Below are 17,213 nucleotides of genomic sequence, written 5' to 3'. Positions count from 1 at the left end.
TAAGAACTTAAGAACTAGATTCATAGATATTTAAAACTTAGACGATAAACATTTACTTTAAATTACTTTTGAACAAAAAACAAACATAATACATACAAGAAGTGCGTATTGTGGGGGAAAGGTATGTTTATCAAATTTACATTAAATTGGAGAGCTTTTGGAGGGGTTTTTGTGTGCGTGTGAGCGTGGGGCAGCGTTATAACACCAGGAATATACAATCACAAAAATTAACAACGTGCAATATTCCAAGGCATCGCTGCGCCACGCTACCTTCTCCCATTCACATTCGCCCACTATCTTGGGGTCACAAACAGTCTAACTGTGCAACCGTAAGGGTTAAGCCAAATCCACTGCAAGAGCAGAAGCACTGTAGGCACCACCTCCATCTCCTCCCCGCCCGCTCACACCACCACCACCCACCCCCATTAGCGGATGCTGCTCGTGATGATGATCCATATAACTGTTGTTGTGGATGATATTGTTGCTATAGCACATTGCTGTCGACGCCGACGTCGCTGCTCTTGGATGATGTCCATCGGCAGCAGAGGCAGCGGCCGCCGCAGCAGTGGCCCCCTCATAATCATGTCACATCGACAGCGCCCCGACGCCGGCCACCGCCGCAGCGGACATCTGGGCACTGTGCTGGAGCTGATGGGAATGCGCCGCTGCCGCTGCAAGCGAATGACTGTGCGCCGCCAGGTGCGGATGCAGGCGCATCGCGGGTATGTTCATGGCCATGGGATTCATCGAGTGCAGGGTGTGCGGCAAGTGCAGGCCCGGCTCCAGTTTCGCCTTGGCGTCCATCAGCTGGCTGTAGTCCGTGTGCTGAACCCCGCCCATCACATTGGGGTCGCTGCCCTTTTTGTTCTGTTTCCGCTCCTTGGCGCGACGGTTCTGGAACCAGATCTTCACCTGACGCTCGGACAGGGATAGGGTTTGGGCCAGTTCGCTCTTGCGGCGGATGGTGATGTAACGGGAAGTGCAGTACTCCTTCTCCAACTCTAGGCGCTGGAAATCGGTGTAGACCACGCGATATTTGTCCTTGGTGCGGGTTTTGCCTGTAAAGAATATGGAGAACTATGGTTAGAAAAGATTGAAACATTTCGAAATTCAATATAATAATCATGCGGGAGTTATGGGTTTCTTTAAAACATTCCTTAAAGATCCAAAATCAAGCGAAATAAAGTGAAATAAAAACCATGCAAAATATGAAAGATCATGTGCGCGGGAGACTGTCGTCAGCTTTTGCCTGACTTCTGGCACATCCAACAGCCAACCCATCCGGGGGCTATGTCAACCGAGACTCCACTTGGGATGGATGGATGGCTGACTGGGGAGAGTGACTGACTGGCGTCAGGTGGACAAACATGCTTCATTCTCATCGGGGGGCTCATCTTGTTATAATAGATGACAATATTTAAATTATGATAGCCATAGAAAGCTGTCACATGCCATGGCCCCCAGCAACAACCATGCAAACCCCCCAGCCCCCCCCAGTCGAAGCGGTAAACATGAAAAATATTTCACAAAGAGCCGACAATCATCAGAGTCAGTTCTGGGTAATGGAAAAGGGGATTGTATAGGATAGGTTTACCTGGCGCTGAGCTGAGCTGAGCGCAATTAGTCAATCAAAATTCAAATAAGTGACAGAGCAAGAAGACTAGAATTAACCACAAAAATACACAAATAATAAAACAGAAAAAAAGATGAGAAGCTTTAGAGGCCGAAACTTTTGATACCCTTGAGGATCATATGATGATACATTTAAGCATCTAATTTCGATATTTGTAATTTTTTTTTGGAAATTCATATTTATAAAACTGAAACTTTGGACCTGTTGCAAACATTTGCTCAAACTCATAATACCCTCTGCAAGGGTATCGGGAGATAGAGAGAGAGAAGAACAAGACTAGGAGATGAGAAATAGGCATGAAAAAGGCCACGGGATCATGCCATAGAGTGCCTACGTGATAAGCACACCACCAACACCAGCAAACCGGCATATTCTTGGGCAAACAACATTTTTGGAATGGGGATTTTGCTCTAATTTTTTATGTACGATACGTACGGTACGGTACCTTCTCTTCTTACAATTAAAATCGAGCAAACAGACAAACAAACAAATATTTTCACAGATGATAAAGTTCAACCAGCAACAAAAACAAAAAAAAAGGCAACGTCACAGTGGTACTAGAAACAGCATTTGTTGGAGACAAGGTGAAAGATTGTAGAGAAATACAAAGGTGTTAGAGACATTAGGGATGCTCTAAAATTTGATCTTAAATCTATTTTGTACGAGAATTACATATGTACATTTCAACATTAAATAAAAGTAAACGATCATCTTACTTATAAGGAAATGTATTTCATGAGACGAGGTGGCAAAACCTGACAGAAGCTTCTTTGGCAGCATTTTTATGTGGAATATTGGTATTTTCTTTTATTCCCAGTTATGGCTCGACTTGCTCTACACTAAGCTTTGTAGACAAAGCTGCGCTCACGTTTAACCTAGTGCTTTAAAGCTCTGAGCTTCAATTGAGCGCTCTTTCCATACTGTTTTCCTCTGATGCTATCTCTGTCTGTCCGCCACAGCTGGTACTGAAAACCGTCTGTTCTTGTGGCTGTTCCTCTCTTATCTGCTCGCTCTCGCTCTTTTATTTGTTCTTTACACTTTGCTTAGACGTGAATTTATTACAGTCGCTCTGTCTCTCCCTCGGCGCTCGTTTATTTGGTCTAATGTGGTAATACATCGTACTAGTACAAGTACTACTATAAAAGAACGAAACCCTCAAAAACTACGAATAATGTTAAGCCTTTTAGTTCCTGTTATGTCCACATTCATAATCTAGTATCTAATAAATTTAGAATTTCCAGTCTGCTTTGCAATTTTTCATCTAGCGCGTGTTCTTGTACTCCAAATCTAATGATAAAGTGGGCACGGCTCTCAGAGTGAGCACAGGGCATCGCTCTGGGGCTGATAACACCAACCCCACCGTAACCCGAAACAAAGAACGGAACGTGTTTAGACACAGACTTGACGGATCTGAAGAGTGTGCACAAATAAAAGGAAAAACCAGCACATCAACAATATTATCAACTTGGTGAGGATTTACTGGGTAAATTCTAGAAAATAAAACATATTTTTGGATGATTTCGCAATCTGAGGGCAAACTAATAGGAGCTAAGGTGGAAATAGAATTGTGTGGGCTATTACGTAAGAGGCACAAGATCTTGAAGATCTAGAAATCAAAGTGAAAGATAAGCAGAAAAACTATATACATATAGTGTAAATAATAGTTAAGGAAGTGCCCTCTCCACTTGACGATTTATCACTTGGATTTGCAAATTTCTAGAAGGTTGAAGGAACTTTACACAATACTTTTTTTTGTTATTTAAACTGTGTAAGTAGTTGGTAAATAACTTAATTTTTCTATTCTATCGAAGGGATCATCTTATGTTACGACCCCATTACTATGAATTTGTCGTAGCAACCTCTTTGAGGCGCTGTAGCTGTACCACAACGGGGTTATCTCTATCTTTGCCACAAGCACACAAGAGCTTTATCTAGTTACCACTTTGAGGTCCCAATTTCTCACACCTGAAACGGAGCCAGAGCCACGCATTGCAAACAATGGAATCCGCACAGAATTAGAAGGAGACAAACTGGAGCACAAGCTCTAGAAGGGGTATGGAGTGGGTGGCACCACTGACCTTCACAGTCATAATCTAATAAATTTGTATATGTATACGTATATTGTATATAAAACTATAAAGTCACTATATCCCTACCCACAATACTGAGTGTTTTATTGGGGTCCATAAACAAAGCCAAACAAACACCATGCATGAATGTAGATCAAGTAGAGCTAATGCTAATGTCTGCCCCTACCATACTTAGTCTAAAGCCAACTGTCTGAGTCCCCACTAAGATCTTCCTAACTCCTACACACTCTTACGCTCTGTGGCTTTATCAGATAAGATTATGAATGAATGGCAAAAAAAAGCACAAGAAGAGCAGGGAAAAACATCATGAAAACCTCGTCATTTATACAAATAAATTTCGTTTCAAAATCTTTCTGATATATATCCAGGGGATATACTTAACAACATATATATTTATAACGAGTATGTTGCTTGGCTTTAGCCATACAAATATATTTATTTGTAATTAAATAAAAAATTGTGCGTCAAGGTGTGACATTTTTTATGGCTTTGTCACTGGAGGCCTCGTCATGTCTGCCTGCCTGCGTGGTGTACCAAGGTTCGTAATTTATATCAAATGGAGCTCTGTATTCGATACCCCCATACGAGTCTCTGACTAATTGAAAGTTTGATTTTCTTTAACTTCTAATACTATTGACTGGAGTTTGTTTGCTTTATATATATTCCCCTCTCTCTCTATCTATATATATAATGATAGATTAGTTTGGCTGGGCTTTGCCCGTCGGCATAGTTCAAAAACCAATTGGATCCCATTCTAGGGTGCAGACGACACACGCACTATCCTAATCCCGGTTGAGGTCTATATAAATATCAATGGAGTTACAAACTGTAGAGTTTCAATCGGGTGTAGGGAATCGGAGGGAGTGAAACTTTGTCCAGATAAGCCTTAATGGTTGTTCTGCACTCATCGAGTGCGTACAATATGATATAGGGGTTGGGGTTCGGATAGTTGATTGGGTTCTCTCTATTGATTGCTAGTGCAGAATGAGGCACTGTGCGAAAATTGGGGTTCTTTGCGGTTCCGATATGTATGTAAAAACTATAATTGTAACCATTACAGAGTTTTGTACTATGTTGATTCTTCTATATGTTTTGATATATCTCTTCCTATTCATACATTCAGCTCTAATATAATCTTTTTCTCCTTTCAGCTAAAGAATATCTCTTGAATGTCTCTTGAAGGATCGCCCAGTGTATTCTATAATTCCTGCCTGGGCCATCTTTAAACATTAACAATCCTAACAATCGAGTCCAATTGCTTATGGATCGATTCCCATAACTTCCAATAACTTCAAATGCCGACAAAGGCGAATTGTTTACACAGCACAGAACACGACTTAAGAGCCATGCCAATGGCAAATACAGAAATAGTAGTACAGCAAAAGCAAAGATCATTTGGGCCATAAATTATATCAGGTTGGTGCCGTGCCTACCTCTGTTCCTGTCTATTGGAACAGCTGTTGATTGCTGGGCAATTATGTGGTCTGCTCCCCGGGGAGAAATCACGGGCCAAGGACAAGGACAGTTGCAGTTACAGATACAGTTACGCTACGGCGGATGTAACAGTTACTGTTGCGGTTAGTTACGGCTAACCGTTAAGGGTCTTTCAATGTGGTGGTGGTTTGTCCCGCCCCATCCCCCGCTGAGCGTTAATTTGTCACTTGCAATGGATAAGCACTGGTGTTGAGTAGCCCCTGTGACATCTTTGTCCCGTTTGCCAGGCCAGACAGATCTGTGAAAATTCTTTTGGGAGACATTTGTTACCTGACTTACACCAGTATTCCGTATTCGTATTCCGATACTGGTCTGGTCTGTTCGGATTTAAACGTTTTGGGGGCGGGTGGATGGAAACGTTAAAGCTTTTTGCAGGCAGAAACTTTTGTTTCGAACCGAAAGAGCAATTTCGTCTATGGCACCCCGGAGGATTGACAGAACAACACAGCAACACTTGACTTTTCTGACACTCTGCCTGCCTTCTTCCTCCCTGGTGGGGAGGGTAAACCCCCCCTTCAGATCTCCCTCTCTGGCTCGAACTTAAAGTCTGGCAAATAATTTTGCACTCTTTTCTTTGCTATTTCCCCTCTCTATCTATCTCTCTCTGCAGCATCATAAATGTGGGTGGGAGAGGAACAGAGAGAGAGTGCGAAGTGGTATATGTTTGTCTCGGCAGCAACACCACCCAAGCGACAATATAACAATAACATTTATTTGGCATTTTGCTGCTGTTTTAGCTGCTCTTATATCGTAAATATTAGCTCAAATTACATCATAAAATCATTTGATTCGATTTGACGTTTATTTTTTTCGTTTTCTTCCTTTTTCCTTGCTCTTCTCTTGGCTTTGGTTCGTTTCCTTCCTGGGGTTCGAGAGAGCCTACCATAACCGTATATTACCCTTTGGGGTTGGGGTTTTTGGGCAAGGGTTTAGATGGCAAAGATTTTGCTGCTGTTTTCTGAGGGGTTTGTAAATAAGGCTGACATTTGCTATATGGTCGTTTCTTGTAATGGGAATTGTTTTGGAGAAATTTATGGTTGTAATTGTGGTAGAGGAAATAATGAAATAGTATATAATAAGGATCAGCTTTGATGGTTTGTAAATGGTTTGGGTCGTATCAAGGGTCTATCCTTCTTGTGTGTGTTCATAGGGATTTTGTTGAAATATGTTAGAATTAAAAACCATTTGGAAATTAAACACCATTAACAAAAGGAAATGAAGAATGTTTATCGTTATTTAAGATAGTTACTAGAGAATATATGGATAAAAAATCTTTAGAATGTATCTTTAGTATGGCTTTTCCTTTGAATACCATCATAGCAGTGTGGTTCCTATAAGACTGTGGTTTTATAAATACCTGGACAATTTATGGAAGGATGGTAATTATTATATTTGATCATATATCTATCATTAACTAGATATAATTAGTGTTATTTCATTATACCTCCATTAAATATATATGACACAATATGAACATAAAATTCGACTTCGAATAATTAAGTTTAAATATTTACATTCAGCTCTCGGTAATCAACCAAATGGCATCAAATTACAGTCAAGAAAAAAGTGTAACCTGAATTATAGAACGGATCATAAATAACCAGCACACACACACACACACACAGAGGAGTATAAAACAAAGAAATTCAAAATGGCTTCCATCAAGATGAAACATGCGACATGCAAACACTTTATATGGCATGCATATATGTATGATATATGTGTGTATATGTACGCTACACATACATATGCAAATGTAGGACCCCCTTCTCTAAGACCACTCCCAGCACTGCTCCATCCCTGGCCGGATGCAGACCGCGCCCTGGCACGCAGCATTATAAATTCCAACCAGAAAAAAACGAAAAAGGAAAAAGAAATAATAATATTATCAGATCGCGTGCAACAAACGAATGCCGCTCGCGTACGTGCCCCGGCCAAATGTGGCACGCAACCAAGAGAGGCAGGCAGCAGCTGCACAAAGGGGCGGAAGGGGTTGCCGATGGAGTTGGGGAATGATTTGACGAGGCACGCCAATGGCAGCGATGGCTCCGACTCCAACTCCAACTCCAAACCGAAGTCTGAGTCTCTGAGTCAGCTCTAGAGCTCGTTTTATTTATGGCTTAAAGCGGGAAAGAGAGAGGGGTAGCCAGAGCGAAAGAGACAGCCATACGTGAGAGGGGGACCAACAAAATAAAATGGCTGCCATCGGCGTACCAGAAAAATGTTGGCCTGCTGCTTATGGCCTGAATGAGTCGCCATTAAAGCCATAAATACCCAAAGGCCAGTAATAGAAAGAGAGAAAAGGATGGGACACAGAGACTGGGATAGAAGGAGGAGAAGTAGAGCCTAGAGGGCTACAGGGCGGACCGTTTCTTTGGGCCACAACAAAATTATTTTCAAATGTACGTTAATTATTTGCCACAAAAAGAAAAAAAGAAAGAAAAACTACCACGACGACGACGATGCATGCCATAAAATTTATGGATATATGATATAGAGGAATACTGCCAGGGAGGAGGGGAGGGCTGGGCTACATGGTAAAGAGAGTGGGGAGGGGAGGGTCCATTATTTATGATATCCCCCAACCACAAAAATGCAAGAAAAATCGCATGCAGCAAAACGCAAAACACAAAAATCGCATTAGACCGCAACAACAAAAAACCATTCAAAAAGGAAAGTTAACTTTTTAGTAATTAGTGGGAAATGTTTGTGGGGATCCATTTGTTATGGATCCTCCGCCTCCTACCGCTTGCGTCCAACAATTCGCTCAGATCCTCTAAATTGGGAGTGCTGCACAGGTCTGCCAAATGTTGCAAGGGGTTTTCCAAAAGGATTACATATAGAATAATTAGAATAAGATTATTTCATCAAAGGAGTACACTAAATGTTTGTATGTTAAAGGAAATATATGTATATTTTCAAAGACTCTGCATATAAAGAATTGTATCGGAGTTCTGGTGATATTTGATTTCGTCTTTGTAGAGTTTTGTTTTTCAGAACTATTATTTTTAAAGCATTCGTTTTTTTATGTTTTCAACGATTTTTTACCCCCTAAAGTTAATCCTAGATTTTTTCTTTCTAGATCGTGGATAAATTTAAAGATAGAACTATCATAGAAATACTATATTGAGAAACAAATAGTTCTAGGTTCATGTCCCAAAACAAAGAAAATAATGATCCGATTGCAATGAGTTTCATCAATCGTTGTCTATGATTCGGTGTTTTCGAATTTCTTGTATCTTTAAAATTATGCCGGCCACAGAAATTCACGATTTAAGGGTCTGAAATCCTGATATAATAGGAGTCTGTACACAAAATTCGCTTGCTCTAGTTCTTAGAGTCTTTTAGAATTTGAAGACAAACCTAATATTCTACCAAATGTTAATTGTTAAATGTTATTCCTTTAAAATTCGGAAAATCATTTTCTACAAATTAGCTTCGAACGATTCCCTCGTGATTGTTCGATCAATAATATACCGATATATACTCATAAATACAATAAACAAATTAATATGCAATAAATTCCCTCAGTTCTGGAAGTAAACTATAAATGTTCTGAGGCCAGTAGAAGTGTCTTTGCTACTCTCCAGCTTCCCGGAGAGCGGAGCAGAGTGTTATCTCAGTGGGTTAAAAACAAGACAAACGACTTGGCTCGGATCGGCTCGGGTCAGCGTGCAACAATATTTGTTTAAACTCTGGGGTGAAACTGAGCAAATGTTGCACATAGCAAACACACAGACACACAGAATAGTGAGTGGGTGGGGGACAGGTTGTAGAACAATTACCCGGAAAGAAAGAGAGAACCGAATGGGGAAGCCTAGGCATAAGTAATCCCCTCATCAAGCGTATAATCATCCTAATCAAAGTTGGAAATAAAAATCACAAATATGGCAATCATATATATTCTCATTTCATTCATGGTTATGGGTCATTTCATTTATATGGGGGAGGCAGCATTTATTTTAGTTTTTTATAATTATTGCTACTTTATTGTATTGTTAAGCGATTAACGGGTGCCCCCCTCCCTCCTCTCTCCGCCCCACACACACAATATAGTAGTACTACACGGAGTATACGCGTATGAATATGGCAAATCTTTCTTTCCGCTTTTTTGCTACCGTATCGTAAACCCCCATATAATATCATAAAAAGAATCGCCAAATGAAATCACAATTTGTATGGGTTTCGTTTTCAGTCAGTCGTCAGTCAGTCAATCATTCAATCAGCTCTGACTTATGCCCTGAGATATAAACAGGTGTCATCCAGGCAGTCATCGTCATCGCCCTCGTCGTCGCTCTTCGAATGAAGCTCTCGACGAATTTTTGATTGACAATCGGATTTCGATGTCGCGTTTTGGTGGAGAAGGTTTTTTGCCAGCCAGTCTCGTTTTTTCATTATGATATTATGGTTTATGACTGAACAGGAAATGTGGCTTCTAATTTATAGTTTCTATTTTCTGTTCGCTTGCTCGTGTTTACTGTTCCATTGATAAACCCACCGGCCCCACACAACTTGAGGCAGGACTGGTAAGATCTATTTAGGGGGAAGCATGGAATGCGAAATGGGTTAAGGAATCATTCTGATAGAAGACCGGAATGAAAGATGGATAGAAGGAGGTAATAAAGGCAAAAAAGAATATGAAGATATGTTCTTAGAACATATATTTCTATTTAACAAGAGAAGGCTAAAGAAGAGTACTCTATAAAATGTGCCAGAAATTAAGCAACTAAATTTATAGCAAAAAAATAAAGAAAAAAAAGAAAACCGCCACTGAAAAATAGTTGATTAAAAGATTAAACTTAGTAGATCAATGGGAATGTTCTATTACTGCAGTTCTCTGAGATAATTCCTTAAGGAAAGCATAGATGGATCATCAAAAAATGTATAAGAGACTTCACTTCTCTTCTCCTCAAAACACAAAAGGAGGATCTTAAGATAAAACAATATATGATTTATGGGTATAACGATAGGTAAGAAATCAAATCAATCCCCCAATCCAATATTATTTCTGCCAATTGTTGCCTCAAATATTTCCATACATCATTTATAACAATCACGAAATTTTCAACAGTCCACCAATATTATTTACCACCTCTTTTCAGTAAACCCTTTCTAAACCAAAAATAAGCTCTACAAAATCCCGGGCGCCTCCAATATAAACTCGATACACTTGAATGGTATATCAAAATAAATTGAACATCATATATATTCGTATATACTATATACAGATACAGATAGATATGTACAAATGTCTGTGTGTGTGTGTCCCGAGGGCTTTGGCGGACAACACAACAGAATTTCTGGTTATTACTTATATCAGAGAGCAGAGCCAATACAAATACCACACGAAAAACTATATTTTTTTGTGTGTGTTGTATTTGAAGAACTAAGCCCAAAGTAAATGACACAATGGTAACAAGTCCGTGACAAACAGAGAGAGTTATAGAGAAAGAGAAATATAAATAGAGTACGTACGAGTACGTATACGAGTGAGGAGTTCTATGCTAATCCCATCATGTCAATCACATACATAAAGTATTATGCCCGAGGAAACACCAGACCTAGATGAGCCTCAAACTGAAATTTGACTTCAGTTTTTGACACACACGGGTGGCAGGGGGTGGACTGGACTGGTCTGGAAGGGTAAATGTCATCAGCAAACATTGATAGTTGATAGTGCCTGATAACGATCCGAAACCGAACCCAAATCGAACCAATTTCCAACTGCAGCTAGTGGCCATTTTTAATGGCTTATCAGGGACGAGTGTGCGCTCCACAGCTGAGACCATCCCGCCCTAAAAAATACTCGTAGGTATCCTCTATCCATATCTCTGGGTGCTGTAATAATTTCAGATGTGTCATAGTAGATCGTGGTACTGCTATATAAATCTATGCTCTGGCATATAGTCTCTTCTTTTCGGGGGGGTTCTCTCTCTTTCACCTGTGTCTGTGTCTCGTCTCTGTTTCGATTATTTATGTGGCGCGATATAAATTTTCTGTGCATATTGACACATTAAATCTCAATGTGTCATGTGGCATTAGGCTGTTTTATATGCCCCAAACATGGACAATGACGATTAAATGAACAGACAATTCTAGTAGGAACTCCACTCCTTGGTTTTAATGAGTGAGATAGACTGATTTTGTCAATGAACCTCTAATGAAGGAGAGATAGAGTACAGGAGATAGATATTTTAAAGAATTTCTATGCTTTATTTAGAAGTATATTCTAAGGAAACCATTTCTGTAAATGGCTGAATATATGAATGAACATACATATGTATATATGATAATTTTGTAAAGGAAAACGTTTATATATGTACATATAATCTTTATAATTAAAGGATTATGGATGGACATATTAGTTAAAGATGTAAATTTTGTTATGATAGGTGTACCGTCTTTATAAATTCTGTAGAATAACAAATGGGCACTGATTTCTTATAAATGCAATGTACGCATTTTGGTGCCCATTTCTTTGTCTGGCAAATATACAAATTCCTTCAAATTTCGAAAGAAAGATATCAAAGCTCTATTATCATGGAGTGTCTGGAACATACGTACGTCTGGAGAAAGTCATAAAGATATCATATCATATCAGAGGATATTAATAACCCATTATAGTCATATATGATTTGCAATTGTTCAATGATTCATTTACTTGAAAGCTTTGAATGATAATAAATCGGGAACTAGAAAAATGATTGATGAACTTTTCATAAAAGTAGAGAGTAAATTTGGATTTCCAGTAGAACTTTGGGTACATTTAATAGGAATTCCTACTAATAAATATATAGAACAAATTGTACCTCTAACAAAAATCAAAATTTTCAAAGACCTCTACGAAATTCTCCGAATTAAATTCCAGAAATGTTTCGAAATAAAAGCTGATGAAAAAACTGCCATTTCTTGCCGTTTAATAATGATTGCATAGATTTGATCGTAAATGTCGCTATTTAGTTTTTATTGGAAGTAATACTAATTTTTATTGGTTTATGGCCCTATATTGTTTTAATCAATATGCCCGCCGCAAACCCAACGGAATCGAGCTTATCTACCAATGCTTTTTGACGTTCCCCCCAGATAACGCCTGGGGACAAAAAAGAACGCTCGCTCGTAGCGCTGTAGCCACGTTTCCATATCACTCGAAATATTATTGAAGCCACAGAAAATAGAACTCGTAACCATCGGTGAGAGGAGAGCCCAGGACTTATTGACAGGGCGGGCGTTTATTTGATTTCCCCCTCACTAATCTAATCGCGAAAAACCTGCCAGAACCGAACCACCACCAGCTACAGCCAGCCAGCCAGCCAGCCATTGAAATAAAAGTACAAGGCATCAGGCCAGGCACCACCAGCCACCGCACCAAGGGGCAGAGCCAGAGGAATTGTTTTATTGCCACACCCCAAAATCAAGTGGGCCGCGCTGTGACGTACCCTGGCACATGCCTCGACAAAATAAATAGGCCCGTTCTCCAAAGAACTACAGTTATAGTTCTCTGACTAGGAACAGCATCTAACATATGAAAAATAAATGCAGCTAATGGAGATTTTAAGTTAGAGATATGGTAGATCACAGAAACTAGTGAGACGGAACTGTTGGAGAATTGTATACATGAGAATTTTACTATCAAGTAAAAGAGATTTAAAGTTTATGGATTTGTAATGTAGATCCATATGTACATATGTAGAAGGACTCCTCTTCTATTATTCTCAGTTTTTTTTCGCTTTGCACTCTTTGTGTTTTCATCTTACCACTTTTAACTTTAACCTCTAGTATGAAGCTCTGCAATTGTGTAATTTTAAGTAATCTAAACTCGACTGTATTCTTTAATTGATTTCCTTAACAGTAATCAGAAAATATTACTCAGACCAAAAGAGAGTGGGGTCCCAGACAATAATACCCAGCCAACTCTTTGAATAATAAATAAAGTAAACTTAAGTTGCCTTGTCGGCTTGACCAGGTGGATTAACCGACAACAAAAAAACGGCAACGGGCAAAGGCCATAAACGTTAATTGCATACCAACAGATTTTATGGGCTTAATGGATATCGTCGATATTGTCGATATCGTCGTCGATGTCGTTCGTCTTGACATGCGCTCTCGGGTCATAAATCGTAAGCGTGTTCACGTGTGTGAGTGTGTCTCTCCATTTGTGTGTATTTAGTCTTTCTCACTCTTTCGTGTGTGTGCATTAACATTTGCATTGCTCTCTCTTGTTGTTTCTGTGGCTTTGCGGCTTGCGGCGAAGTTTCGTAAAGAGGGGGAGGACAAGGAGACAAACAAAACATGAAAAGATAACAGCAAAAACTGCATATGCACAAAATTTGCATCACCAGGCGGCAGCAGGGGGAAAGAAAAGGGATGGTAATATAGGGAAAGCTACTAAAGACAGAGCCAGAGCTTTCCTAGAGTTAAGCTTTGAATATAAATTGAGGAATGCTGGTGGGTAGAGGAGGACAGAGACCTAGAGGGGATCATAAGCCATAGTAAAATCGAATGGCAAAGCTCTGCTTGAGCTTTACCTTTGCTTAAGTCAAGCTTTCAATGTAAATTGGAAGCGAAATTAAGCTAAAGAAAGAGAAACGACTAATTGGGTGTAATCCTTATCGAATAAGAGGGGAACCGAACGCTCCTTCATCGCCTGATTGTTGGTCTGAAAGAGATTTTCACAAACCAAGGAAGAACTTCCTCGGAAAGGAAGTAGCGTAGCTCTACCCATGAAATATGTATTCTTCCCAATCAAATATTTGCATTATTATGAAATATTCGTTGTATTCTTTTCCCAAGGCATAACTAAACCAACAAACAGACCCCACAACACCTCTCCACACTTCAAAAACTCCAATTAGAGAGCTCCCGCAATGCTAATTGCTGTGAGATTATTCTGCTCTCTCTCTCTCTCTCTCTTTCTCACTCGTACTCCACCTTCACTATCATTCACCTCTCCTTTTTCAACTTTTGTTTATATTTTTCATTAAATACTGAAAGTTTTTGAGAAGATGATCAAACCATTTGGTATGGTATGTATGTTTTATAGTTAAATTGATTTACGATACGAAATTAGTCAATAGAATCCACAGACAAACAAACAAACAAACAGCAAGCTGCTGGCAGCACACATTTCGTGAGTGCCAGGAACATAAATCAAGGCGTCTCTTGGGATCAATCTCTCGCCCTCGACTTTTGGGGGCAGCCCGAATGGAATATCATAAAAATGAAGCTTGAACAAAATTTTGATTTTTATGAGCTAATTGGCCATTGGACGTGGATCTATGGCAGGTAAACGATTTCTTATAAAATTATACATCTTTCAGTGTGGGACGGAGATACTTATACATGGAGATGGAGAAAAGTGCGAACCGCACGAGCTGAAGGTAGAGTTTGACATAAAGACAATGCACAGCTCTGTGCTTCGGAATGTGTCGAGGAGGATCCGGGAGATTTGGGAGAAACCCCAAGAAGCAGCGAAGGTCATCCGAATTTCAGAGGGCAAAACACAGAAATTGATTAATGTATGACTAAGAATTTGGAATAAGCAATGGAGGTATCTTATAGGTGTGTTTTATAGAAGCGAAATTCCAGATCTCCTATACGACTATAGTATGATTATTTCCTTTGCAACTTTTACAGAAAAAAAGTTCTCTATTAAAATTCCCCCTTTTTTGGGACAAGCAACGAATCAATATCCGACGGAAAATTCTGGATTATTTTTGCAAGATCCAATCAAAATTATATCTAACAAAAATGAACTTTTGATGAACACTTACCGGGTTGGGGTTGCGCTGGATATGCGGGCTTCTTCATCCATTCGTAGTACTGCGGTTTCTGTGGCGATGTTCGATTGTTGTTGTTATTTACAGAGACACTGTTGTTGTTGTTGTGGGTGGATGGACTGTTGTTGTTGTTGCCAGAAGGACCACTCAGATGGTGGCCAAGATGGTGATGCGGCGACGAGGCCGATGTGGGTGCACCAGGACTGGAGATCTCACTTCCCGAAACGGTAATCGGTGGCGATGGCAGTCCTTCGGCTATGTGCTGCTGCTGCTGCTGGGAGTGATTGGGCGGTGCCTCGGCGCCCAGACTGCTGTTCGTCTCGTTCAGCTGCGTGCCACCCACAGTGGGTCCCGGTCCACCGGCGGAACTGCTGCCCGAGCTGGCGGAACTGCTGGATCCGGCACTGGCCAGACCGCCACCCACATGGGCATGATGCTGCTGCATCAGTTGGTGTGCCGATGCGGGTACATTCTGGACGAAATTGTCGGCCGCCGCCGAGCTGGAGGCGGGTGAATGCCAATCCCCGGCCGCTGCCGCCGAGTGGAACATGTGATGGGAGTTGTAGTACATCTGATGGGCAGCGGCGGCATGATGGGCCGCATGCGACGAGTCCACATCGCCCAGGAACTGGTGATTCGGCGGCGTGTGATAGTTGGGCGTCCAGTTCCAGGGCTGGCCGGCGGCGGAGGCATAGGCCAGATTGGCGGCACTATGCTTTTGCGTGTAGGGCAGTGTATTATAGTAGTGTGAAACCATTTTGGCGACTGGACCTCTCTCAATTTGAGGTTAAACGCGATTGTTGTTCTTGCTCTGGACCGGCTGTGATGTCACGAGTCCTCCACCTGTATGGTTGACTTAATCCTTAAAGGTTTTCTAAATGCTTTTTGTTCTGTTTTTGTTTTACAAGTAATTGCACATTTTCTCAAGTTTATTTGAGCATCCGTATTCCGTTAGCTTCCACTTTGAGTCTCACTTTTTCGCTGATCTTCCTTTGCACTCTCTTTCGCTCTCTCACACACACACGCACTCTGCTCCCGCACTCAAGCTTGCAATTTGCAGCGCTAATCGATTGTGGTTTGAAGTATTTTTTCCGCGTAAATGTTGGTATTTTTGCACTCACTTTCGCGCTGGTTGGTATCTCAGGCTTTGTGGTTATTTAATTTCTCCGTTGCGTGCTGCCGTGTTGCGACGTTAAGAGCAACTGAAAGCAAAGCAAACGCAACTGATAAAAAACCCCATGGAAAGGCAGTCGTCCCACCACATCGGCCCACAGACACCAGTTGTCTCGCTCACACCCAGGCACTCTGCCATAAGGTGGTATTTTTTTAACCCTCATTTCCGTTGTGTATTCGAAATTCAAGATGGCTTATGTTTGGTTGCCCGCTTGGTCTCTTTCTCTTCGGCCCAGCTGCTGTCTCGCTCTGGCCCTGCGATGGCTGGCAGGTAGACCACGCCTCTCGGTGTTGCAGGCAGGTAAAACCGTGTAAGCCATGTCTGTGGATGGGTTCAAGAAAAGGGGTTTTCTTCACCTTTTACTTTACAAGCCGCATTCGATTTGTACTTTAATCGCAATTGCCGTTGGCCAATTAAGTAATTGCATGCTGTGTATTATGCAATTAGTGGATATAAAATCATATTTCTACGACCATAACCAGGGGGATTTCATTTCATTTATGCTGTATGTAGTTTTATTTGACTTGAACAAACATCTCGAATGAAAGGGATTTCCTATTCTTTTTTACCACTCCCCCAAGTGCCAATCAATGCTTTACTATTCAGATTTGAGAGTTTTATAGGCATATACTTGTACTCTCCATATATAGTACTTTTGTATTATCGTATTTGATATGGCGTAGTGTTTGCTCCATTGTCCAGATATTTGTTATTTGTCAAGCAATTGTCGTTTATATGGGCGCCTCTACGATTATATGACTTGGGCTCTAATTGCCCTATAATTGTTATAGTCAGAGAACTGCCTATGGATCGGCTAGGATACTGACAAGGTGGCACGTTTGTACTTGTCTGGGGGTTAAAGTGGTCTGCAACTGAAGGGCTTCGATAAGAAGCTATTCTTAATCGTCTAAATATACGATAGTTATTGTGCTTTTACCCTGAGGATCGAACAGTTTGTATTCTAACTCAGTAGATTGCTTCTTGCTGAGCTTCTGAAGGTTTACAAAAGGTTTATTTGAATTGACGACCAAAAGAACGTATGTTAT

The 17,213-nt window shown here is 40.6% G+C and overlaps 1 protein-coding gene across 1 annotated transcript; it reads right to left on the bottom strand.

The window, feature by feature from the left end:
• Positions 1 to 399: 399 nt before the first annotated feature.
• Positions 400 to 16,148, bottom strand: LOC6589481 (homeotic protein caudal). The gene is made up of 2 exons (XM_002015201.2): positions 14,988 to 16,148; positions 400 to 1,058 (listed from the first exon to the last, which is right to left on the bottom strand). The coding sequence occupies exons 1-2, from the start codon at positions 15,748 to 15,750 to the stop codon at positions 586 to 588; spliced, it is 1,236 nt and encodes a 411-aa protein (XP_002015237.1). The 5' UTR covers positions 15,751 to 16,148; the 3' UTR covers positions 400 to 585.
• Positions 16,149 to 17,213: the final 1,065 nt, after the last annotated feature.

Source organism: Drosophila persimilis, unplaced genomic scaffold (assembly GCF_003286085.1).
Source record: "Drosophila persimilis strain 14011-0111.01,24,50 unplaced genomic scaffold, DperRS2 tig00000191-arrow-pilon, whole genome shotgun sequence".
Taxonomy (NCBI): domain Eukaryota; kingdom Metazoa; phylum Arthropoda; class Insecta; order Diptera; family Drosophilidae; genus Drosophila; species Drosophila persimilis.
Note: the sequence above shows the minus strand (reverse complement) of the source record. Positions and strands in the feature narration are given on the sequence as shown.

Excerpts from the sequence above, each read along its gene's own strand:
- LOC6589481 (XM_002015201.2), bottom strand. The coding sequence starts at position 15,750 with ATGGTTTCACACTACTATAATACACTGCCCTACACGCAAAAGCATAGT. Across the intron at positions 1,059-14,987 it reads TCCAGCGCAACCCCAACCCG|GCAAAACCCGCACCAAGGAC; the intron begins GTAAGTGTTCAT and ends TATTCTTTACAG.